The sequence below is a fragment of the Rosa rugosa genome, chromosome 1 (genome assembly GCF_958449725.1).
Source record: "Rosa rugosa chromosome 1, drRosRugo1.1, whole genome shotgun sequence".
NCBI lineage: Eukaryota > Viridiplantae > Streptophyta > Magnoliopsida > Rosales > Rosaceae > Rosa > Rosa rugosa.
The window spans coordinates 59,979,383-60,006,211 of record NC_084820.1 but is presented as its reverse complement, the minus strand read 5'-3'; the positions used below and the strand labels follow the sequence as shown (position 1 = coordinate 60,006,211).

The 26,829-nt window shown below is 38.5% G+C and overlaps 1 protein-coding gene and 1 pseudogene across 1 annotated transcript; one reads left to right on the top strand and one right to left on the bottom strand.

Annotated features, from left to right (window-relative positions):
- Positions 1–856: 856 nt before the first annotated feature.
- LOC133731861 (glycine--tRNA ligase, mitochondrial 1-like) lies at positions 857–8,504 on the top strand (annotated as a pseudogene).
- A 5,905-nt stretch (positions 8,505–14,409) lies between these two features.
- Positions 14,410–16,157, bottom strand: LOC133743294 (7-deoxyloganetin glucosyltransferase-like). The gene is made up of 2 exons (XM_062171173.1): positions 15,564–16,157; positions 14,410–15,458 (listed from the first exon to the last, which is right to left on the bottom strand). Exons 1-2 carry the CDS (start codon positions 16,069–16,071, stop codon positions 14,497–14,499), a joined length of 1,470 nt encoding a protein of 489 aa, XP_062027157.1. The 5' UTR covers positions 16,072–16,157; the 3' UTR covers positions 14,410–14,496.
- Between the last annotated feature and the right edge of the window lie 10,672 nt (positions 16,158–26,829).

Sequence of the window (26,829 nt, the reverse complement as noted above, 5' to 3'; positions counted from 1 at the left end):
ATCGTAGACCAACGATCAACTTTCAACCACCTAGAGTATCTTTTTGTTTTTATAAACCTATTATAACTTGTGGTGTATAGGTTGAAGACAAAAAAAAAAAAAATTTAATAGTTTTTTTGTCTTGAAATGACCATTTTAGCCCTCAAAGTGGGTCCGATCGTCAGAGTTAACGTCAAATTTGGACGGAATAGTAGAAATTGGACACGGCTGATTGAAATTGGAAAGTTTAGGGGGTAAAAATTCAAAATTGAGAATAGAGGGGGTGACATGATGACACCCCTAAACCTTAGGGGGTAAACTGAAATTAATCCTTCATTTATCTTAGGTAGTGAATTAAATTGGGTATTTATCATCACCTTTTTTTAATATATCAACCAAGGCCTCATTCATGTAATCCCATCTCATATTGGACCTCATATATTCATGTATCTTGATCATCCTAAAACGGTACGTAACAAGAGCAATATTCGAAGACCTGTCAGAATCAAGGGCACTTCATCTATGGACAACGATAATTATGATGTAGAGCCTCTGATCCAGGCACCTACACAATGGCGGAGCTAGGATTTTAAAATGGGGTGGGCTAAAAAAATATTTTCATAAAAGTTTACTATATTTTTTTTTTTTTTAAGTTTTACAAACCACATCTTATATTAAAGACATATCAAACAATCAAATAGCTAACTGATTAAAAAAATGAACATTATAACGTTTGATAGAAACTTGATAACGGAAGTCTAAGACAAAAGAATGTACTTACTCAAATTACACCTTACACCCTTGAATAGAAACAAAATCTTTAATTATTGAATCTGTATCATAATTCTTGGCCAACTCTTTTTCAATGCGGACAATCATGTTATCAGCCAAAAAGTCATTCTCCATCTTGTTGTGCAATATTGTTTTGATATGTTTCATAGCTGAAAATGCTCTTTCTGTAGGTGCTGTAGAAACCGGCAAATAAGTGACATGATGATGCTCATTAGACGCAAGTGGTGTACTGCTATCCTGATCTTCTCATATTTTCTTGAGCCATGAATCAATAGTTTTTGCTTTCTTGGTTGGTCGATTATGATCAGACATTATATTTAAATATGTAACCATCATCAATTGACAAATGCAACAATAAAATCAAGTAATCAACTATTATAAAATCAAAAGTAAAACAAAAACACTACTCTAGCAATTCATTAAACGATAAAACGAAGAGCCAACTGATCAGAAAAAAAAGCAAACCCATAATCCCAAACCTTAATGAAAAAGAAAAATACAATCTAAGAACTGATAAAGAATCCAACAATACATATGGGGTCAAACGTTGGTCAATAAAAAACATATATACCAGTAGCATGTATACCTCTTAAACAAAGTCAGCAAGCTAAATTAGTATATTAATCAAGTAGCAATAGCACAATAGGACTCAAATGGATTTGATTAATCAATTGTGAACTAAAAACAAAAAAAATATGAATTAAAAATTTAAGAGGTGCAAAAATCATATACCCAACAGAAATAGAGGATAAACTTAAACCTGAAGAGTGAAGAGGGAAAATGGCAGTCGACAGAAGAACCAAAGCTTTTCGTCTGGGTCTGATTGATTTTGGAGAAACAGCGAGAGAAAAAAGAGAAAAAAGTTGACCTAGTTTACTAAAAAAAAGCAAGCTTTTTATGCGACTATACCTCTTAAAGCAGAATAGAAAATAAAATCAAATTAAATACCTCAAGAAAATAAATAATATATATCTGATCAAAAAAAGAAAAAAGATAACATATGGACTAAGTTTAATAACATATGGGCTAAGTATAGAAATTTGGGGTGGGCTAATTTTTAATATTTAATTTTTTAAACTAAAAATAAGCTACAAAGTAATGTTTTTTCAAAATTTGGGGTGGGCTGTAGCCCACCGGAGCCCGTGTGTAACTACGCCTTTGCACCTACATAACGATGGCGGTGGTGAAAATGAGTCTTGAGACTAGAATAGAAATCCCAGAATTTTTTTTTCCGGTACAATCTATAATTAAATCCCAGATTTTTACAAATAATTCCCATAAAATCATATATTTGTTAAAGGATATTTGACTTTAGTGTGTCTTGTCAAACTAGAATTACTTTTTATTGTTGCAATATTAGATAATGTACTAGATTCTTACTTCTAGTTATTACTTTCTATTGTTGTACGTAACAGAAGAGAATATTCTAGATTCCTACTTCTAGTTAGAATATGATTCCTTGTACTCCAAGATTATATAGTTATACTCCCTGTATATAGGGGGCTCCTATTATCAACGAAAGACACAACTATTCCTCTCTACAATCTTTCTTGAAACCTTTATTCTTAAACAATTTTCAACTCATCACCCTGTTATTAGCTTATTAGGGTTTTAGGATGCTTGATCCACAAGTTACAATACTTGATCACCCTATTTATTCTTTTGTTGGTTAACATCAGCCCTATATATACACCTGAACACCTCTACCCATAACCAATTCATCAATTGTTTTCTTCAAATTGGTGGAACTGTTCTTGTGAGACTAGGTCAATTTCTTTAATAACATTAGAGTGCGTGTCTGGACTTCAATTCCACCTGAATCATGAGTGATAATACAGAAATTAAGCTCCCGCCGTTGACACTCTTGAACGACGCTTCTTTTACATCCCTTCTTTCAAGATTTACGGCGGCGTTGCTGGCCTCTACGACTATGGCTCGCTAAGCTGTAAACTCAAGAAGAATGTCCTTTCGCTTTGGCATCAGCACTTTGTTCATGAAGAGAACATGTGGGAGATTAACTGCCATTGCCTCACACCAGAGGCTGTTTTGAAGGCATCTGGCCATGTAGATAAGTTCACTGATCTCATGGTCAAGGATGAGAAGAAAGGGACTTACTACCGGGCTGATCACTTGCTCAAGGATTTCTGCAATAAGAAGCTTGAAGAGGACCATCGCATTAGTTCAGAGATGGCAATGGAGCTGACAGAAGTTCTTTCGAAATTGGACGGTCTATCAGCTGAAGAGCTGGGTGCATGCATTAAGAAATATAAGATTAAAGCCCCCGAAATAGATAACCATCCTCTTTCGGATCCTTATCCTTTCAATTTGATGTTTCAAACATCAATTGATCCGTCTGGTTCGAGCACTGGTTTCTTTCCCCCATAAATTGCACAAGGCATATTTGTGAATTTTATGGACATTTACTATGACAATGGGTGCAAGCTGCCTTTTGCTATTGCTCAAGTTGGCCAGGCTTTTCGAAACAAGATATATCCTCGCCAAGGCTTGTTGAGAGTCTGTGAGTTCACACTCGCGGAGATTGAGCACTTTGTTGATCCTGAGGACAAATCTCACCTAAAATTCCCCAGCGTTGAGAAGTTGGAACTTCCGATGTTCCCAAGGGATGAACAAAAGCCCGACCAATCTGCAAGATTAATCTCACTGGGTGAAGCAGTGCAGTCTAAGATTATGGAGAATGAAACTCTTGGCTACTTCATTGGGAGAGTATATCTCTTCCTCACTTGTCTGGGTATAGACAAGAACCGTTTAAGGTTCAGGCAACACCTTGCTAAAGAAATGGCTCACTATGCTGCTGACTGCTGGGATGCTGAGATAGAGACTTCCTATGGCTAGATTGAGTGTGTCGGTATTGCAGATAGATCTGCATATGACTTGAAGGCTCATTCGGGGAAAAGTCGTCTTGAGCCACTACTAGCAAAAATAGCTATACACACTGATTCAAATCAGTGTGTATAAAACCTAATAGCTACTGAAATCTGTGTGGGAAGCCCAATAGCTACCCTATACTCACAGATGCTACGTCTGTTCCATTTGGTGGGGTGGTCTTTGGTCTTCCCCACTGATAGAAAAATCAGTGTGAGTTTTTTAGTGGGACCCATTACTACTTCACATGACATAATTAAAATTATAATTATAATATTAATATCAAAATCTGTGTGAATGATAAACCAAATATTAAAAATATTAATATTAATTGATACTTGACGTCAGTGTGAACTGATGTATTTTCTACGGGACCATCTCTACACATATACAATTAAGGATATCATTTTAGCAATTTTGTTTTTCTTAATTTACTTTAAAAATTAATTAATATAATCACAATTAGTGATAATAATTTCTTGAGTCAAATCCCATGAGATAATATTCTTTTGAGAAAAATTCAGCTACCGTCCCCAAACTATTCTGCCAAGGTCAATTTGATACCCGAACTCTCAAAAGTATCAATGTGATACCCAAAGACCTAAATTAGCATGGAGGAGGGCGTTTGATGAACGGAGGTTCTATTAGCGAATGGGTGACGGTCTTTGCGAAGAAAGAAGATGGTTGGTGGAGCTAAAGTTCACCAGAATTTGGTGTGCAGCGAACCAATTTCCCAGTTGGTTGTCCCGAAAGAGGAAAGTTGCTGGGCGGAGAAGAAGGAAATCGGTTTTGGCGGAGAAGAAGACATGGGCGTCTCTGGGTGCCCAGAGCAGTTTTCTGGGTGCAGAAAGATTTGATTTTTTTTTTTTGTTAATCGTGTCACCCAACTTTGGTTTTGGGTCCGTCCGCTGGGAGTTGAGTGCGAAGAACATTAATTTGTAGCAGGAATTGGAGAGGATGATGGCAGTGTTGGTGATGGTTTGGGCGGAGGGGAAGGAGATGAGAGAGAGGAGGAGGCGAGAGAAGAAGAAGAGGACTGAGGTTGAAGAAGAAGCATAAGCCATTTTTCTTTGATTCTTGGGTGGAGGAGAAGGAGCGGAGCTTGCGGCGGTTTGGCTAGAACAATATCCCAGAAGAACAAGAACAAGAAGAAGAAAAATAAATGAAAAGAAAAAAAAAGAATTAACAAAAAAAAGAAGGGTAAATTGGTCATTTCAATTTTTTTAAGGGCCCACGTGTTTGCCACGTCTGTAAATAGATTGCGCCGTTAGAGATTTTTGACGGAAGTATCACGTTGATGTCAAAATACGTCTTTGGGTATCACATTGATACTTTTGAGAGTTCAGATATCAAATTGGCCTTGGCACCATAGTTTGGGAACAGTAGCTGAAATTTTCTCAAAAAAAAAAAAATGAAAATTAACAAAAAAAGAGTAAAAAGTCGATTTTGCCCTTTTTTTTTTTTACCCACGTGGCAAGCGTGCTTGCCACGTCAGCAAACAAATGACGCCGTCAGAAATTTTGGACGGAAGTATCACGTTGATGCCAATTTAGGTCTTTGGGTATCACATTGATACTTTTGAGAGTTCGGGTATTAAATTGGCCTTGGCAGAATAGTTTGGGGACGGTAGCTGAACTTTTCTCTATTCTTTTTTAGTCATAATTTCCAGATTTGTTCAGATCTGTTCTTCAGCAAGCATCATCCGCTTCATTGTCATCAGATCCCAGATCCATAGAGATCGATCTGAATCTAGTGTTCTTTCATTCCTGCAAGTAAACAAACAATAGTAAGAAGTTAATAAATATAATACCAATTAAAAATGAGGTGATGAATTTATGCCTTTACCTGGAGATCTGGATCAATGAAGAACGAGCTACCATTTTGGCACCCAGTTGATTCAAGGTACAACCATCTCCTTCTTGAAAAATTTGGCTTCACCTGAAGGCCAAGGTTATGCAACCCAATGATTAATCAATGAGAAGATAAACAACCGAGACCAAAACACCAAAAAACTTGACCGAAAACATTGATTTTTACAAAAATGGCTACCAGAAGATAAGTTAAACCAAAACCCAGATTTAAAAACCGAAACTTTTCAAGCTTTTCATTCACAGCATAAACAAAGACCCATCCATTATTTAAACAAAAGAGTAAAAGGGGTTTGAGAAATGAGTACCTCTTGCATGAAAAGATTGTTGGGTGTGATGTTAAACCCATTAAGAGAGCCATTTTCGTCAGACCCAGAAGCCCTGGTGGCCAGCCGGCCATGCTTAGCCAGGCCAAAACGCTTTACTCTCTGTAAAACAAAACCAATCAATCAGCACCAAAAATTGAGCCAAAGAAAGTAGTGGAAGAAATGAAAAGGTGAGCTTCGACGATAAGAGACAGCGAGGAAGCGTAGAGGGAGATCGCCATTGATGAAGCAGAGGAGCTTGTGAAATTACTGCAAGCGCAGTCCATGAGAGACTCTTTTAAGAGCAAGTTCACCCGTAGTCAAGAAAAGGCAAAGTCGAGAAGTCAAGAATTCGATCAGTCAAGTTACTATTCACTACCACTGGACATGGGTTTACACCCGTTGTTTTTCTTGCCCGGTCAACACTGTTCACTTTTCACCTTTACTGTTCATGTAAATTCACAGTTCACTATGCCTTCATTACCGTTGGATTACTGTTTCAATTGAAACCAACGGCCCAGATTAAAGGACCGTTGGAATCAAAATCACTTAAGAAGCCAACGGTTCGATGCCAAGTGTCCTACCGCCCACTAACTCTCGCTACGCGACAAAATCCTGCACAGATCGGCCACGTGGCGCTTCTGGATTGGTCCATGTCTTCCACCCTTGGATTAATCCGCGTCTGTCTCTTTGCTTTTCTTCCTGATATCACCCACGTTCTCCCTTTTGCAGTGTTGGCAGCTCCATGACTTGGTCATGAAAAATGTCAACAGCTTGCCCGATTGTTTGCCTCTAGTCATGCAAAGCCAAGATTTGGCTGGTCATGCATGGGACGGTGGAAGCATAAAAATCAATTAACCTGTCAAACACATCAGCAATGCCCGGTCAAACCGAGACCGGTGCACTTGCTCTAAGAGTCTTGGAAAAAGCTATCCGATGATCAGAAGATAAGAAAAACCTAAGAAAAATTGTGGCGATGTGGCTAAGGTCAGTAGGTTAAGTCATTTTATTGTTTTTGTTTTCTTTTCTAACAAAGAATAGTGAAATTAGAGTAAACAACAGTAATGAAATTATGCATCATCTTTTTCGAGATAAACATTTATTTTTAATTTTCACTCACACAGATAACTGTGTGACATACAAACACTACATACACAGATATATGTGTGAGATAGTTATTATCACAGATATATGTGGATCTACATTTTATTTAATATTGTATTATACTTGTTGTACTATAAATAAATTCACATTTATACAGATATCCGTATGCATATATTGATAAAATTTTACATACTGATATCTATGAGTATTCTGAATCACACAAATATTTGTATGTATGATCATGAATATATTTTCTATGGAGTCCATTTAAATTTATTGTTACGGATATCAGCACCCACTTGATACTTCACACAGATATCTCTAGCTAGTAGAAATAAGTATATAAAACATAACTTATTACTCACAAATATATGTGTGTAGAACCTTAGTCACAGATATCTGTGAGTTTAAAATTAGTAAATTAATTATATTTTTGTTATTACTCACTAATATCTGTGTGTAAAACATTTATCACTGATATCTGTGAGTATAAAATTATTTAATAAATTATATTTTATTTATCACCGACAATTATCCGTGTGTAAAACCGTTCTCACAAATGTCAGTATCTGCTGATTGTGTAGGACACACGAACATCTGTGAGAAATTTTATGTCACACCGATTTCAGTAGGCAATAGTGTGAACATGTGCTTATGTAGGGTCCAGTTGATCAATTCACACTGATATCTGTATCTATAAATTAAATCCCACGGATGTTTTATCAGTGTGAAAGTCAGTGTGTACAAAATCAGTGTGGGTTGCTCATTTTGCTAGTAGTGGAGGCACATGAACAACTTTCAGAACCAAGAGAAGTGGAGAAATTGGTTATATCTCCGGTAAAGAAAGAGATTGGCCCTGCTTTCGAGAAGAAGCAAAAGAATGTGTTTGAAGCTTTGGAGGCTATGAATGAAGAAGAAATTTCAAAAATGAAGGTTGAGTTAGACTCGAGAGGGGAGGTGGACTTCTTTGTCTGCACTCTTGGGGAACATGTATCTATTAAGAGCAGTATGATGACAATTTCAAAGGTTAAAACAAGAGAACATCAAAGAAAATTCACACCCTCAGTAATCGAGCCTTCATTTGGTATTGGGTGGATTATATATTGTCTCTTTGAGCATTCCTTCTACACCAGACCGGATAAAACTGGGGATAGCAATTGAATCATTGAATGTGTTTCGCTTTAACCCACTTGTGGCACCTTTTAAGTGCACAGTTTTTCCTTTGGTTCAGAACCAACAGTTTGAGGATGTTGCTAAGGACATTTCCAAGTCATTGACTGCTGCTGGCATATAGCATAAAATGGATACTACAGGTACCTCAATTGGAAAACGTTACGCACGTACTGATGAGCTCGGTGTACCCTTTGCAATCACGGTTGATTCTACATCCTTGGTGACAATTAGAGAAAGAGACAGCAAAGATCAAATCTGTGTTAGTGTGAAGAAGGCAGTATATGTTGTGAAGGAGCTCAGTGAGGGGTTGAGGACTTGGGAAGATGTGTGGTGGTCGCCCAGTCAACGGTGGAAGAGATTCTGGCGTTCCTGCTTCAGATTTATATTGTCTAGAAACTAATCTTATTGTTCAGATTGGTTGCTTATTGAATCTTGACCAAAAAAAAAGGGCACTTCATCTATAAGCTAAACAGCATTTCAACTGCAGCTCATTGCAAATGTTTCAGTTTTTTTATGAACTAAAACTGAGGATGGTCTAAAGACTAGAAGAGCACACAGTTCGAGCGACTAAGCACCAAAACAAGTGTGCCAAGAACAAAATAACACATAAAGACAAAGTTTTCATTCGCAAAATCAAAGAACAAAATAAAAAGTTAAGGCAATTTGGGACATCAACTTCTTTTGGTCCTTTATTTAAACATGTACTTGTACGTGTAATGTATGCAGACATGAGACTTATCGGTCACTACATGGCTAAGGTACTCCAAAGAAAGAACTTCAAATGAGCAATTTCTCACTACTAGCAAAATAACAACACACACGGATCTACTATGAAATGAAGTGATCGAGGATCAAAAACAATGTACAAAGGCAGCCAGTTCTGTCTACTTGTTCCACAACTTGTACAATATTTACAGGCAAGACTACTCCTATATATAGTCCTATCTCATAACATATATATATACAACAAAAAACCAGTCTTGGAAATTTCAAAAAGAGATGTATTTCCCCATTAGTCAAGAAATGAATGTGTGTCATCAGCAGATTGCATATTAACCAGCAGGACACTACTAACCCAGTGTAAGCTTGCCACACTTATAGCAAGTGTTGAAGCAGACCGTCCTCCAAATTCAACTGGATCATTGTTCGACGGAACTCGATCAGCAATCTCCATGTCCAGTGCCCTGCCTTTCCACACTAAAATCAGGAAGAACCAGTTCTTGCACCATAGCTGCGTTGAACCATAAAGCACCTTGGCAGCGCCATATTAAACACCAGCAGCTGCCATTGTGCTCCTTGAGCCATAGATGCCTAAATTAACCAAGTAATTTATCTCTTACCACTTGCATCCCAGTTCATGACAGACTACACATCCAAATACCTTTATCTACTTGTATCATAATTTTGAAAAACAGATTTATAGGGATATCAAGAACAGCATTTCATGTGGATAAAAAAGAAACCAAAAGTTCTGTGTGGGTCATCTACATGGCAATGAGTCTAACAAAGAGTCTGGCCACAAAGAATAACAACGGACGGCATGGTTTGTTTTTTCATGCATGTACAAATCAGATGTCCTCGAATATTAAAGGGGTCAGCAAGCCTTAAAGCAGGAAAAGCAATTCTAGACTTTAATAATCACGTAGTCTTTATTTACCTTAGAGCATCTCCAACAGTGATAGCTATCTTCATAGCTAAAAGTAGCTAAAATTAAAATATAGCTAGTTGAATATTGAGTTATGCTCCAGCAGAATATCTAAATCTCAAGTTAAATTTAACTTTTAGTTAAATTTCTCTTTTCTCTAGCTAAATATAGCTAGGTCTTTTAGCTAAAGCTAAATTTAGCTTTTGTTTAGCTAGTTTGCTGGAGATCAAACTTGGCCTAAAATTAGTTAAATTTTAAATTTTTTTCGAAATAAGTATTCTGTTGGAGATGCTCTTACATAATAGCAAATGTACGTACGTAACGCTCCAGTTGATAAAGAAACTGCATGTTCTTACACTACTACAATATGGGCCATAGAGCACCGATCTGGGCCACTATTTAATTTTGGTCTCCATTCTCATTAGTATGCCACCCTTGCCTTGGATTGGTGAGTTTTCATGGCCCAGTCACCGAACAACGGTCTCCATAATTTTATTGTAATATAGAATTGGGCCACAACCCACCATCGCCATTTTACGGTGTGATTGGAGACTTTCTAACATAGCCTGTGCGTATAGGATGATTTACTTTCGCTGCCTACTAGGGATGGCAATAATCCCCATCGGTTAGGGTACCCATCAGGTATTCGACCCTAACGGGGAGAAATTCGGGAGAAATCGGGTAATGGGGACGGGGATCCCCAGTATTCGAATTCTGAAATCGGGTACGGGGCGGGGATGGTATTTTGATCCCCAACCCCATACCCACCCAATAAGAATTATCTGAAATATATTTATTATATATTTTTAATCTTATTTATAAATAAATATTTATGTAAACTTCATCTTTTTGTCAATATTTAAATTCTGTCAATATATTTTTGATATTATTCACTTCACCTTGTTGGAGTGAATGAACAAGTTGTTAGGTTACACTAAGCAGTTGCTTGTGGAATTTTTTTGTCGAATGCAGACTTTTATTGTTCTTTTTTAAGCAAGACTTGTATTTGTTTTTGTTTGATTGAAATAAATAATTTATTTTATTTTGATGTTTGATTTTAACTTCATACTTTACAATCTATAATTATTGGAGTGAATGAACAAGTTGTTAGGTTACACTAAGCAGTTGCTTGTGGAATTTTTTTGTCGAATGCACAGTTGCTTGTGGAATTTTTTTGTCGAATGCAGACTTTTATTATTGTTCCTTTTTAAGCAAGAATTTTATTTGTTTTTGTTTGATTGAAATTGTATTTGTTTTTGTTTGATTGAAATAAATAATTTATTTTATTTTGATGTTTGATTTTAACTTCATACTTTACAATCTATAATTATTTGTATGAATTTTTATATAAGAAATTAATAATATAGTTAACAGGGATTGGGGCGGGTACGGGGACCTAATCCCCAATGGGGACGGGGACGGGGAATCCCCAGTTTCTTATTACGGGGATTGGGGCGGGTAAGGGGATGAGGAATGAAGTCGGGTATAGGGATGGTAATTTAATCCCCTTACCCTACCCTCCCCATTGCCATCCCTACTGCCTACAAACCCCATTGAGCTTCGGAGGCTACGATCTATTATACCCTTCAAACTCTAAGTTAGAAAAATGACAAACTCACACGCAGGCAGGTGCTACTGGGCTATGGTTGTGCGGCCTGAGTCTGATTGACACTGGTGATCGGTCAGGGAAGCACGATCGAGCTTGCTTCTTTAGGTACTAGCTTAAATTTTTATTTTTTAACTTTCTTGTTTTTGTTAATTCATGGTAGAATTCTTTAGCTGACGATGTTGAGATTTGTATACTTTTTTCTGGGCAAGCCCTGGAATTGTAGTGTGTGACTATGTGAGTAAAGCTGTTCGTGTTTCCTTTCTATTGCAACTTCAGTCATGGTTGCCACTTCACTTGCAAGATGGGTTAGTTCCTCTGTGGAGTTTCAATAAATCAGCATGCTTTTATTGCTAAGAAAATGGGTTTGATATGAAATTCCATCTTTTGGGTACTTTTTGGTCACATAAACTTCTTTGGCAATCCAGTGCACCTTGCAAAGAAGTTTGTTAAAGGAATTGAATTTTCAAATTAGTGGCACTTGAAATAAAAGCTGCCCCGGTTGCTACTCAATATAGCAGTTATTGCCAAATTTGATTTTTGAGATCACTCGTGAACTCTCTTTAAGAAAAATATATTTTTGAAATATTGTCCCCATTTAATTTTTTTGTTATTTCTATAATTTGTAGTGGCTCCATTCTTATTTAATAGCTTGCTCTATCTCAGAAAGCTATATCACAGATTCACAGTGGGTTTCAGTGCTTCTTGACATTTAAATTTGCCCTGGCGAATTTTCTCCAACTTCTGATGGATTTCTTTGCAGGTGCAGCATGCTTTGAACGAGCTCCGTGAATCAATCACATTCATCAAAATACTTATTTCTCATTCTGAGGAGATGTGACTTTCTTTTCTAAAAGTTCCTATCTTTAAGGGTTAGTGCAATTATTAATGAGATATACACATCATATTGTTCTACTCCTCTGCTATGCTATCAGACTAATTTGTTCCTCAACCTATATCAGGTTCAGGTTCAGGTCCTATGTGTATCTGTCAATCAAAGTTTGAACTAGAATATAGCTCCACTCAATTCATCTCTGCAGTTTAGCTTGTTTAATTAGTTCAAGCCACTCTTAACTTTGAGTTTACTTTTTTGACTTAACAGGTCTTGGGCATCATGTTTGTACAAGATTTTTCATCACAAATATTCTGATATTGTATCATGTCTCAGGTTTCCCAAACTAAGGTATGAACTCCTCATTTAATTTATTGTATGGATTGAGAACGTTAATATATATGGCTACCTAATGAATAATTTTCGAGATAAAGAGTCCATATGTTATAATTGTTTTGCTATATATGTATTCGGTTGATCAGATAAGCATTTGCCACAAAGTATATACCAATTGTTACTCTTAACTTACTTTATACTTATTGCTTAAAGGAAAGGGTTTGAATCTTTTGTATGTTTTAGTAAATAAAGTATTAGGGTGCTAGTTTTGAACTATTGTTTGGACAAGTTTCAACTATATTTTTCTGTTTTGCTTTTGTAGGTTTGCTTACATGTAGAATGAGTTGCATTCTTAGATGGTGCCATGAGTTACCTTTGGGCCTGCAAACAAGTGCGGTAATTTTACTGACCATAGACTCATTTTGTAGGTTGGTTAATGATAACTAAACTAGGAGAACTTATCAACAAGCTTTTATCATGCTTATATTGTGTACATATTTTTTCTTGTCAGGTAGAAATAATAACAGCAAGTATGAAGCACTGTTATGTTAAGCATGCAGAAGGGTATGCATATAATATCCTGATGTATATATAGATATATGGGTTGTCGCTGACATGCCTCTAAATACAGGTAGTTAACTTTATTCTCATATTTTGTATAAGTAAAATATTTTCCTTCGCTTTTCACTTCATCATATGTTTTGGAAATTGCAATATATAAGAATATCAAAGATAACAAAGCATCATGTTATGATATGCTATATTTAATCAGATCAGATTGCATTGCCAAATGAAAAGCATAAGAGATTGTGATATTTCTAATTTTTGTAGTGAGAAGGGATTGGAATTGATCTAATATTTGGGTATTTCTTAACTATTATAATCAATCATTCTATTTGGGAGATATAGTGTTTCTTAGATGTAGAATGATTTGTGGGTTTAGATGGAGTAATTGATTTTGTATTTTTGATTTGTTAACAAATTGTGTTAATTTTAATGACCATATTGTTAGTAACTTCATCTTTAGAACTGTTAAGTACACATGGTGGAGATGACCTCTGTATTAATTGCACCCTTTGTTTTCTTGGCATATATTGGAAATCAGAACAGCAAGAGTTGTGTGATCAAGCAATTGTGCAAAGGTTGATGGATAACGCACATTTGTTTAGTTTTTTTTGTTTGTTTCCTTTCCTATAGGAATTTATTGATGTCTTTCCAATTATTCGGTAACAATGAAACTAGATGTAAACCAGTTTTGCAATGAATGTATACTATTCGAGTTATTTGAGAATTGGTTCCACTAGCTTTCTATTGATTGTAAGCATTAATTGCATGGCATGTAGGGTGTCAAATTTGGCATTATTTATAAATATATTTTTTTAAATTTAGAATAATCACAATTTTTTTTTTTTTTTGAAATGAGAATAATTACATTTTGACACCGTAAGAATGGTGCCAAATTTGATTTGACATCTGACATTAATTTTTTAGGTGATGATGGCTGTCATGGCACCATTAGGCTATTGGTGCTCTTTGTCTAATTAGAAATTGTATCGAAGGGGACTGACATTTGAAGGGTGGCTGCATAGTGGCTAGTGTGGTGAATGGTGTCAATTGTAGTCAACTCACACCAATAATTGATGGTGTCCTATAGCCATTTCTAGTAGTGTTACCTGAAGTCCTGAACCAGCCAATTAACTTCAAAAGTCATTTACCCGTTTTATTACAATTTAACACATAATACATATGCATGACAGATTGCAATAAACTTTCATATACCTGTGTTGGTTCCAATGCTGAAGCCGTAGACCTTTTGAATAACAAAAGCTACTGGAGGTAAAGAATTGGAACATTGAGATTAATATAAAACGTACAGCAAAATGGCATTCAAATGGTAACAGGGAGAACAATAACATCATCAACAGCAACTTTTATTACTTAATAAGGCCAGCAACATCATCAACAACAAAAGGTTAACTAGTGTTTTGAAAATATCTAGCTTTGCTTAATAGCACTTGATTAACCAAATTGTCTAATGTTATGGTTGACGAACCAAGCGGACCAGCGGCCTCTTCTGCTAGTTTCTTCCACTCCATGACCTTATTTTTCATTTCCTTACCCTTCTCTCCTACCATTAACTCTTCAAAAAATTTCTTTACTTCATCTCTTTTCACATCATTACTGATCTCCATGCCAATACCCCACTCATAGCAAGTATAGCGACAGTTGATCCGCTGGTCAGCAAGTAATGGCCAACAGAGCATAGGCACTCCAGCAGACATACTCTCCATGGTTGAATTCCAACCGCTGTGTGTTAAAAATGCTCCAACTGATGGATGGTTAAGCACTTGCTCTTGCGGGCACCAACTTGCTATTAGACCTCTTTCCTTTGTTTCAGCGGAAAACTCAGGCGGCAAAATTGTAGACTGACCAACAACCAAATCTGGTCTAATAACCCACAGGAAGGGAAGCTTGCTATTTGCAAGTCCCCAAGCAAACTCCATAAGATGTTGTGGTGTCATGACCACTAAACTACCGAAGTTCACATACAGAACTGAGTTTGGTGTCTTATCATTTAGCCATTGGAGGCACTCTGTTTCTTCTTTCCGTAAACTGTATCCCACAGACTTCAAAGGGTGTTCCGGTATCTGATTGAGAAGTAATTGGAGAGGGCCAATGGCGTAAACAGGTGGAAGCATAGATGCAGTGCTGGAGAGAGCTTCCAAAACATCTGGCTCCAAAGCCTCAAAAGTATGAACAACAACTGCAGAAGCTTTATGAGCTCCCTCCACTGCTTCTAAGGCCAAGTTAAACAAGATGTCATCGGGGTTTGTGGTTCTCCAGGAGCCTGAGAGATCCCTTAAACGGATATCTTTCACTCCCCGAACCCAGTCTATTACCGTGTCCAAAAATTCATTTGTTAAACAGCTCTCATCTGCAACAACCATGTTAAAATAAACATCCCATCGTCTCTTTATACACACACAAGAAATTAACCATAAAATTTAAAAGTTATTCAAATATTTGTTTCATTACGTACCTTTGAGTGGTGCAAATCCTTTTGCCACCAAAGTGGGAAGTATTTTATAGTTCATAAATCCGACTGCCGCCAAAGTAAAGAACTGAGCTATAGGAATTCCAAGTTCTTCAGCAACTGTGATTGTGAACGTCAGGAAGCCATCTGAGACAATGCTAGTCACAGGACGATTCATGTTGACATTCAGTTTGTTGAGGAGATTACGAAACGGAGCCAAGCAATTTGTTCTGACGGCCTCAGAAAGCAAAGTGAGGTCTTGGGTGTCATCTTCATCTGAACTTGGAAGACCATCCGGAATAGTCTCAAACCGAAAATCAGGCAAGCAATCAAGAGAGTTGGGTCCAAGAGACTTAAGAAAGCGCTTGTGGTTGAACTGTGTGTTGACAAAGGTTATATAAAAACCTTTATGGTGGAGGAGTTGCGCCAACTGAAGCATTGCCTTTATATGGCCCTGAAATGGCAAAGGAATGCATACAACATGAGGCTTATTGCTTACTGCTATGGTACTCATCTCAGATTGTGTATACTGTATTCACACAAATGCAGTGCAACTTTTATAAGACTCGGCAACGTTTTGGCATAGCTCTGCCTTGTGACATTGAGTCCTATAAAGCGTCCAAGTACGTAGGAACCGCATATTGTCCCTAATCGCTTCCCAAAAGAAGAAATAGTATCTTATTGACTGAGACAGCATCCTGCACAGCTGCAGATTCACGAATATCTATATTAAGAAAAAAAATTAGTCACCAAAACCCAAATAGTAAAGAAAAACGCCAACAAAAGAAAAAAAAAAAGTTATATGTTTGGCTGGTGAATATCTCCATAAAGAGATATCATTAAATACTAGTCCTTTAACATGTGCGCAATTAGCTTTTATTTTTTTATTTTTAAATTAAAAAAGTTACAGCAATTTTTCTCCTCATTTTAGGAAAGTTTCTTCTTTTTTTATGGAAGGTATTGCAATTTTTTCAAATATGATATAGTCTATTCTTATCCTCATATAGAAATAATTTGTTTATTAATATCTATATTATGTGAGAGCATATATGGCAGTTCAAGAAACACACTAATAAAATGAGACGTCTCCGAGCTTCTCGGAGCGACTTGGGTTTTCGAAACCTAGGTTTCGATTTGGCGGCGGCGATCTTCCCTCAGGCAAGGCAATCTGTCCTCAGGCAAGGCGGCGATCGTGGAGGGCAAAGATGCGACGGCGTGGGGCGGGGTCTCAGCGTTGATCGTGCGGTGCGGCGCGAGGTTTCTGGGTTGGAGGCCTCGCTGACCGTGTTTTTTGCTGGATTGGATCCGGTCTTCGAGCGCCGTACAGCGTCGACGGAGGTGGTTGTCGGCTCTGAGCGCGGCAGTAGTCAAGGCCGGTGGCTGGGATATGTAGATGGATGCTTCGATCTGGGCGTCGCCGTTCTGAGACGTCGATCGAGGCTGTTCTTGGAGGGCGGTGGTTTTCAGGCGGCGACTCACGGCGATCTTCAGCAGGCTGTTTTCATCCAGACGTCGGTGGACGGTTTGATGAGATGGGCAGGAAGGCCGCCGGAATTGATGGCGGCGAAGTGGCAGCAGAGGAGCTGGGCTCCTGCTAGGTCTTCCTCATGGGCTTGGGTTTGGGCCTGGGTCTCTGGGCCTGGGCTCAACTTCGGGCTGATGGGGCAGAAGGCCTTGGTCTATATGAAACAAGCTTCCAAGAAGGAGAAAGTGAAGAGGGTATTTGCTGGTATGAGCTCCAACTCGAAAGGGGAGGAGCTTGTTATTTACTAATTTATTTCTGTTGGGTATGAGCCTATGTGAGCGAGGACAAGCTTCTATGAGTCTTCTATGACGTTTCTAGTTTCTAGTTTGTACCACAATTGCATGATTGGCAAGTTAGGGCTAGTTGAATGATTTCCTTTCCGTAGGAGGCGAGGTTTGTTCTATTCTTGTATAGGCTCGCTTAAATGTGAGCGTCCCAGAGATTTTAATGATCTGCTCTAGCTTAGATAGTTTAGTTCGGATTTTCTTGCCGAGTTTTGCTTATGTAAGTTATGGTAGACTCTAGCCTATTGGCTGTTGATCTAATGAAATCAACTTCTTTGTCAAAAAAAATATATATATATATATGGCAGTTCAAAAATTTAACCATTCTCTCAAGAATTGGCTTAATTATATAAGATTATGAGGTTGTCTTTGAACATGCCAAGTTGCCAACCATTGGGAGGTGTTCTATAGCACAGCGCAAACAACAATTAGTGACTTCGGTTTTGAAGTTTTATTACTCTTGGGCATTATAGAATTTTCGCAGCTAACAAATTTATTTGGTCTAACGACTGCGGATTATAATTGTATTAGGAAAAATCCACCCATATATATATATATATATATATATATATATATATATATATTTTTTTTTACTAATCTACACCTAATTCATATAATTGAACATTCCATGAAGAAAACGCTCTGCTAGGGTTTTCTCCCTAGCGGCGTTTTAGTAGCGTCGTCGAAGGCACGCAGCGGTGCCTGGACACCGAGACCAACGTCGAGCAAGAGCGCGTGCGGCGAGGAAGCCAAGGCTGATCGGTGTTATGTGAGGAGGCTGGCGTGAATCGGATCTGGCCTGAAGGGTAGTGAATCCAGGGGTGGGTTGTCGTGCGTGAGCGGCTGTCTGTTTCCGATGGCGGTGACGTCTTTGATGGCGGCAGCGTTTCTGATAACGACTGTTTGGTCGACGTCGGAGGTGATGAGGACGGTAACTCATGTCTAGGTGTCCAGATCAAAAAACTGGGATGTATGGCTGGGCTGCCTTTGGGCCTATGGTGGAGTCCATTTGGGCTTGCGTTCTCCAAGGATTTGGGACCCAGGAGGTGTTTTGGGTATCTGTTTGATCAATTGTGTTATCAGTATTATTTCGGGTGTACCGTGTTTATGTACAGGTAGATTACTCATCTCTACATTCTATAAGAAATCTAAGTATAATATTGCTGTGAGTACCACAATTGCGTGCCTGGCCAACAATGCTACTTGTGCTGGGATGAATATAGTTTTGATAGATCTATCGATCTCTTGCATACCCAGATTGCAGATATTGATGGTTTCATCTCCAAATCTCAAGGTCGTGGCAATAGTCTCATTGTTGGTAATTATCTTGAGGAGGCTGGGGCTTTACCTTCAGTTGTTTGCTAGTTTCTCTATAAGTGATTCAGAGCAGTATTTTATTGTACATGCACAACCTGTTGGTGTAGTACACCTTCTGGTTTGTTCTAGCTTAGCTCTAGCTTCAAGTCATTTGTGGCTTGTGTCTGCTCCCAAGATTTTTCGGGATGCCATTCTAAACGATTATAATCGTTAAAGTTTCAATGGATTCACTTTTCAAAAAAAAAAAATATATATATATATATATATATATAATTGAACCTTCCTTATAGGGTATATGTCTATATTACAAGAAAATCTTGTTTTTTAACTTGACTATTTTGCCCTTCTGATTAAATAGGATAATCTAAATAAAATCTTCCTTAATTGTAGCCAGATGTTTACTATTTTTGAATTTGAATTATTACTACAAATTTGAAATTTATTCAATTTAATCCTTAAATTTTTCCTTATTTAAAATGACTAATTGCCATTAACATATAAAAATGCTAAAATATGAAAATACCTAGCGCTCTGCTAGGGTTGGGAGAGCGCCGCTCTTGGCCTCTCTGTACCTTTCTCCATCATCGATGGAGTACCTTGCTGGTACCGTTATCGGTGTCGGTGCCTTTGCGCATGGTTCATACCATGCCCCCTCACAGGTCGTGGCAAGCATGCTTCCCGGCGACGTTTGTTCTCCCTGATCATGGAGCTTCTGTTCGATGGGGAAACGCTGTGGCTGCATCGTCTTGCTGGGTTGGTGATAGGTTCATAATTTCATACATTTTTATACCCTTAAATGTAGGATTCTAGGCTTAGAACTTGTCATCTTTGAGTCATTTACTTTGTCTTTGTGTTTTGTAGGTTAAATTGGAGAAAAGAAGGATTTGGAGCTTACAGTCAAACGCTGGATCGAAAGGGTGCTTGCTATCCTGGGCGTCCAGAATTGTCTCTGCTATGCGTCAACTTTGAGGATTAAACTGTACCTTCTCACAAGGAATTAGCAGGCGAGCCATATACCATTGGAAAGATACAGATGTTAGCTTTCTGAGGAATTTTACGGAAGTGGATTCGCATTCTTCTGGAGGAAGTTATGATGATTTAAGTGAACTTAATTCTGGAAGGCAGATTCCGACGGATTTTGCATATATTTTCGGAATCTGACTTGTGAGGCCCAAGTCCGTTGATCTTAGCACTCGAATGGAACAAGATTGAACGTATCTGACATATTTGGAGTAATTTCTTGCCGTTGACTATAATAACCTTGTGTTTCTTTGGAGAGAAGAAATCTATTCCAAGTTGGACTAGAAGACTTAAGAAGCCCAAGTCAAGTATGAATTAAAAAGAGACATACAAGGCAGAAAAAGAGGACGTCTAGAGAGAGGAGGCGGCTTGGAAAGCAGATTGGGACTCAACAAGAGCAAGAGGAGTCACCTCCATCTTTATTCCTCCTTTACTATGTTTTTCTTAGTTATTTTTATTGTTTGTTTTTGTTAAATTCCTAAGCTAGGGCTGAGATGAAGCCCTTAGTATGACTATTCTAATTATTTAGTTGGTTTGCTATTGAATTTCTGGATTTATATCTTAAACTCTTAATCACCGTTTCAATAGAACTTTTATTCAAAATCTTTGCTCGGGATCAATAAGACGTAGGTTTTGTTTATGAGTTATTTGGTTGGAGAACATGAGGCTTGATCAAAGAGTAGATGTTTTCTAGGGTGCCAAAAGATAATTCAATCTTGTGATTTAAGAGTTGTGAATTAAGAATACAAGTGCTTGATCATAGTCGATATTCTTGTTTGCATGATTTCCTAGTTCTTTTGTGCTTAATGGAGTTGAACATGTTTGCTTGAACCTGATCATTAAGTGAAGTAAATTATAGTTTGGCTACTTGAGTTCTATACGGGATCAATAAGTTAGAATTCATAAGTTAGAAGAACTTGGCATATGTCCGGAATCAATAAGGCTTATGTACGGGAATCATTAGCATGAAATCTAGGGAATTCAATGGTTGTCAGCTAGCAATAGAGTAGAAGTACTAGGTGGTGGATTCAAAGTCTTAGCATTCAACTCTCATATTTTTCAACCTTCTAAAAAAACCCTTCTCTCAATTCTTTTGTTTCTATTGTTAGTTGTTTAGTTATAATTTCAATCATCACAATCTTCCCAAATGTTTGTTTATTTTTGTGTTCAATTGGTTATTTGAGTTAGAATCAATTTGAGTTTCAGTCCTTGTTGGAACGACCTCGTGCTTGTACTAACTATACTACAATCGATTCGTGCGCTTGCGAGTAATCATTTAAAACACAACAGTTGGGACGACACCGTGTGTTAACCGTCTCCGACCGAGCCGGGCGCGTTTAAAGGTTTTGTTAGACAGATTTGGCCCTCTGGTAGTGCGTCCAGGTGAGAAGCTTCAGAAGGGCCGATGTTTTTACGGGTGGTGGGAAGATGCCAGATCGGTGGCCGGAATTGGGGCTTGGGTTTGGCGGTCGTTGCCTCACTGGGACCAGAGGGGGTTGGGGTTGGCGGAGAAACTTCCGGGTCCAAGTGGGATCCGTCCCAAGACTGATGGTGTAGGTGGTGGCGCCTTGATTCGAGTGGCCGGGACTGGGACGGGGTCTCCCCGGCGAGGGATGGCAGAGCGATGGCTGGGGTCGAGGTCAGGGAAGGAATGGGTGCCCAGAGTGTTTTTGGGTGCCCAACTGCGGATCTGGGCTTGTCACTATTTGGGCCATTCAAGTTGGGCCTTGGTTTGGGCCTTATGTTCAGTCTGGATACGTATTTGGGATCCAGGAGACTTTTTATGGGCTATTTCTTCAACTGCACTTTGGAAGTGGAATTTTTGCTACTTAGGTAGAAGATTGCTCTCTACTCGATGGATTAATTTGCGTGGAGTAGGCAAGGTCGGTCACACTACCGCCGGTTGCCTTGATAGAAGGTTACTCTCTATTCGACGCATATTTTTGCTTGGAAGTATGGTCGACCATACTATTGGTACCGTTTTACATAGCCTGGGGTCTGCCCATCAAATGCTTTTTAGCATCCCTTAATATCCTTTCTAGGTTTTATTTCCGATGCCTTGTTGCATCTAGTATTGTTTCTGTTATTTTTCATTTCGAAGTAGTTTCTACTTCTATAAGTTGTAATTTTTCTTATTATTATTTTTAATAAAGTGGTTAACTATTACTCTAAAAAAAAAAGAGACTAATTGCCCTTTTATTTCTTCCTTTCTGATGAGCTAAATATTTGCTCCTTCTTTTTTTGTTAGTATTTTTTTTTTGTGGCAATTAAAGTAATTTATTAAATAAAAAGATAGTACCTAAGAGCATCTTTAGCAATGCTAGCCATTTTTAAGTCAAATTTTAGCCAAAATAGCTAAAAAGTCATTTTGGCTAGCCACTTTAGAAATTAATATGTCTGCATCAATGCTCTCTATTATAGCTAGTTTTGAATTTATATTATTTTTTAAATGAAGATTAAATAGTTTAAATGTATTTATAAATTACATAAAATGACTCAAAATGAATGTTTTAAATTATAGAGAGCCTCATCTCGCTCTCTATATTTAGGAGCGAGATAGCTAAAAGTTATAATGGAGAGCCACTTAGGAGTCTGGTGCAGCTGCTAAAATATATAAAAAGCTAAACATGCTCTCCAAAATAGCTAAGGAGCCAAAATAGAGAGTCTGCTAAAGATGCTCTACGGAGGGACACAAAGCCAAGACCCCTTAAAAGAAAAAACAAAACAAAAAACAACCAAAACATAATCAAGATTAAGCAGAGTCGATTGCATCAAATATCAAGAAGCACAACGGGCGTTCGATTACGAGTAGAGTAAGGGTCTCGTGAGTCTCTTTTGGACTTCAATTTTTTATTTTGAGATTTTGGGAGAGACTTAAGAAGATCCTCATCTTCCAGAGTTGCTTTTCCCTCATCAAACCAGGAACACAAAGGACTCATCTCAACCTGAGCATATGTATGATGACCAAGATGTTTTTCATTTTCCGAATCACCCTAATCGAACTTACCTTTATGGACATCAGATTCTTTAGAAGACTGAGCCTTATCTTTGGGTAACTCCTTAGGGGAAGGAGTTTTGGAAATAGTATCCTCTTCAATAAGAACATCTGCCCCACTTTGCACATCATCACTAGATTGTATCTCTGTGTTCTCTCCCTCACTATTAGCCTTAGACTCATCTGTGAGTGCCTGAAAAGCATTAACAGTAGGTACAGCTGCAATACCTGCCAAACTTTTCGCAGATGGAGGTTCTAGAATTGGTGAATGCACTCTTGGCGAAGGTGCAACCAAAGAAGAAAGTTGTGTCTCCGGAACCTGTGAAGCCTCTACCATGTCCTTACGTACTGTCCGTGAAATCCTAGATAATGCATTAGGATCAGCAAAGGAGGGGTCCCCAATCTGTTGAACCACCTCCACCACTTTCTTAGCAATGTAGACTTGAGAAACATTACTCTTCTTTGCACGATGTCAACAGGATCAACTACGTTTACGCTCCCTCCCTGAATTAATGTCATTCTCCTTCGCTTCCTTTGCCTGAGAAGGACGAAGCCAATTACAAGAACTAATAGCATGACCCACATTACCACAGTGAGAGCATGATAAGGGCAGACGTTCATCTTCAACTTGCAAAACTAGGGTTTCACCACCTTCACGTTCCACCACAATTTCCAATGAGGGTTATGTGGAAAGGTCAATATCCACCAAAACCCTTGCGTATAGACCAAACTTTCGATCAAGTGTGTTCACATCAATCCTGATGGGGACACCAATTCCATTGGCAATTTCAAAGAGCGTTTGGGCTTCCCAGTACTCCAGTCCAAGATCCCAAAACCTCACCTAAACTTGGGCTTTTGTATTGCACTGACATGCAGGGGAAAATTAGGAATCCAGTGCATGAATCTCAATGTTCCAGGCTTCAAAGCAATGGCACCCATAGCCCAAATTCTTGAAATATAATCCTTAGATGCAAGTTGAAAAGAATAATAACCACGACCCATTGGAATGATCTTCCATTGACCGATGTCACCCTAAAAGAGACTAAGTTTCTGGCGCAAATCTTGCAGACCATAAGAACTTTCTGTCGATGCCAGTTGCAGACGACCGATCAACATACACTTGCAATTTTCCAAACCCAACTGATAACCATCTTCAAAAAAATTTACAGTAGTTCTGCCATCCCTAATCACAGGTTGGGGTAGATATGATATTGGGATTAATGACGAAGTCAAAAGAGAAGCAAAAGTTTTTTTCACCTCAGGAGTCCTAACTGGTGTTGCAACATTCAAGAAGGACCAATTCCAGACCACACGTGATTCACCCATGGCTCCCCCAGCAAAATCGGTGAGGAAGCGAGAGACATTTTAACGAAGGAAAACCCTAGCCCCCATGGCTACAGAGTCGTCCTCCTCTATTGAGTACGATATCACAAAGCAATCCCAAGCTGTGTTAAACTAATTTAGTAAATATGTGTGCTTATCATCAGAATGTGTTATATTCCTACGTAGCCCAAAGGGTGACAAATCTAGAAACGAAGGGAATATGGATAAGTTTTGCCCTCCCCCAATGAATTGCCTCTCCACCGTCGTGTATGCCCATTACACGACCAACCTCCTTTCCGTTTATGTGACATACGATGTCGTTGTTTGTACATAATTTTAGCATGTCGGCCCACGAAGCTCTAGCTGCTAGATGAGAAGGAGAGTATGGCATTTGATGATAATATTCATGATTACGTTAGATTATTATCATTAATTCTTATTGAGATTTTTCGAGATTCATTATTTGGTATTTAACACCAATAAATGACAGTACATATCAAATGTGGGAGCAACGACTTTACATGGCAACAAATCAACATTTATGGGCTAAGTGGAAGCATTGAAAGATGATATTTTATTTTTATTTAAAGCTATCTTAAATAGAAAAACAAGGAGAATGGAGTCCTAAAAAGCAAGAAATTATGGGCACCTTTTTGGTCAATAAGACCGAATTTCTTTTAAATTCAATTGTAATTTCTTTCCTAAACCTTATGTTTGTAATTGTATAAATACGATTCTCTAGCTCATTGTAAAAAGTCTCCCACCAACTTTTTTGCACATAGCAAGCTTACTCATTTAATTTCTTTCAGTCGTGTATCATTTAATAAGTTATGATTTTCTCTTTTATTTTATTTTTTTATCAGGTAGTTAGCTGTTAATAACTCACACACTCATGCAGTGGGATCTTTTTTGCACATAGCAAGCTTACTCATTTAATTTCTTTGAGTCGTGTATCATTTAATAAGTTATGATTTTCTCTTGTTTTTTTTTTTTTTTTTTGATCAGGTAGTTAGCTGTTAGTAACTCACACACCCATGCAGTGGTATTCCAGCGCCAGGACACCTGCACCGACATTGCAGCGAAAGCCAGACTAATCCACTGCATCGCAGATGCTCGAATCCAAATGATCCCTCAAATCTGCTGGCCACGGGATGGAGCTGAGATTCGAACGCTAGACCTGGGGGTTCCAGACTAGGCCGTTCGACCAACACACCACACCACGTGGTTATGATTTTCTCTTGTTAGTCGCTTGATTTAAAATGAGTTACCAGGTCTAAACTAGCGGTATTTATCAATTTTGTAATTGCTTGGCCCACAATGCTATGGCCACAGTCAAAATGTGCTTTTCCTTTAAAAAAAAAAGTGTTTTTTTGCTTTTTTAAAGTTGAACCAAGATAAGAAAAAAAAGTTTATTTTAGAAAGTTTTTTGCTAAACTTCGCCAAGAAGGAAGCAAAAAGTTTATAGCATAAACGTCTTCCTCATAAAAATTATGGATTTTTTTCACCAACAGTGTCTCAAGACTTAGCTGATTTCTAGGATGATACCCGAATTTACAACATGCAAAGTGTCGAGTACAGATAAAAACATACAAGAACAAGGTTGAATGCTTTAGTCATAAGAGAGTTGCTCATACCAAAAAATTTTGCCAGTATATTTACTCACAAGTGTTTTTTAAAACTTATATTATTAACTAAGTCACCATATGTTTGTATCCCTCATTTTTTTTTTGAACCAAGTAATTCATTCATCTCAAGCCAGAATGGCATGGATACATACATTCTCTTGTCAAACTCAAGGGCAAGTTTAGGACGTGGTATGCTAGCACCACTCATTAGACAACCAGTAGTGCACACTTATTAAGAATGAACCTATAAAACTATGAAAATAAACATAGTACATAGACTCATCCCAAAACATAACGAAAACAATGGCAATTAGTTGAGACAATCCTCCAGGATCCCAAATACGAAATCCCATAGACTTATAGCCCATTAGTGTGGTCTGTGGACAAGCCCAAGTCCAGAAGACTACAGACACCCAGAGCTCATTGGACTGCAGCATCCACACTGATTTTGGCCCCCAAATTGGGTTGGGCCACCAACCTGTTTTGGTCATCCCACTACAGGCAAGCCCCAAAACATCTGAAGCATCCGATTTGTTTTGGGCCACAGAAATGATCTGGCCACCCAATTGAAGTTGGGCTTCACAACTGATCTGTGCACCCCGTACTTGGGCACCACTTCTCTGTCAATCACGGCCGCCACCACCACTGCAATCGCCGCTTGTAACCCGTCAGCTTGCACGGTGACCACCGCCAGTGTTTCTGCAGCCATCGCCGCCGCATCAAACTTCACCCGACCCACAATACCGGCACTGATCCAGATTGGACAACCTCTCCAAACCACCATCTCAGCAACTCGGAGTCGACCCCCCCTCGTTGCCTTGCTTCGAGCATAGAGAAATTGCTTCTGCCATGGCTGAAACAGCCCACCAGATCTGGACATTCCCTGCAAATCCAGCCCTTCATCCTTTAGCCTCGCTCGACTTGGTCGGAGCCGACCCGATGAAACCTGCCCTATAAACCGACGTCTGAAGGCTGCAAAGCCCTAACACCGGAGGCCAGATCTCCTTCGATAATCCCCATGAGAAGGTCCGGGTTCATGGTCGAGAGATCCATTCTGATAAAGAGGTTGCTTTGGTTGGGTGTTTGCCGAAAACAAACGGCGTTGCAGGGCTGAAGAGAAGCCACACAATGTGGAGAGGAAAGCTCCACTTAGGGGCAAGGCCGGAGTCGGCCACCATTTGAG

Excerpts from the sequence above, each read along its gene's own strand:
- LOC133743294 (XM_062171173.1), bottom strand. The coding sequence starts at position 16,071 with ATGAGTACCATAGCAGTAAGCAATAAGCCTCATGTTGTATGCATTCCT. Across the intron at positions 15,459-15,563 it reads AGGATTTGCACCACTCAAAG|ATGAGAGCTGTTTAACAAAT; the intron begins GTACGTAATGAA and ends TGGTTGTTGCAG.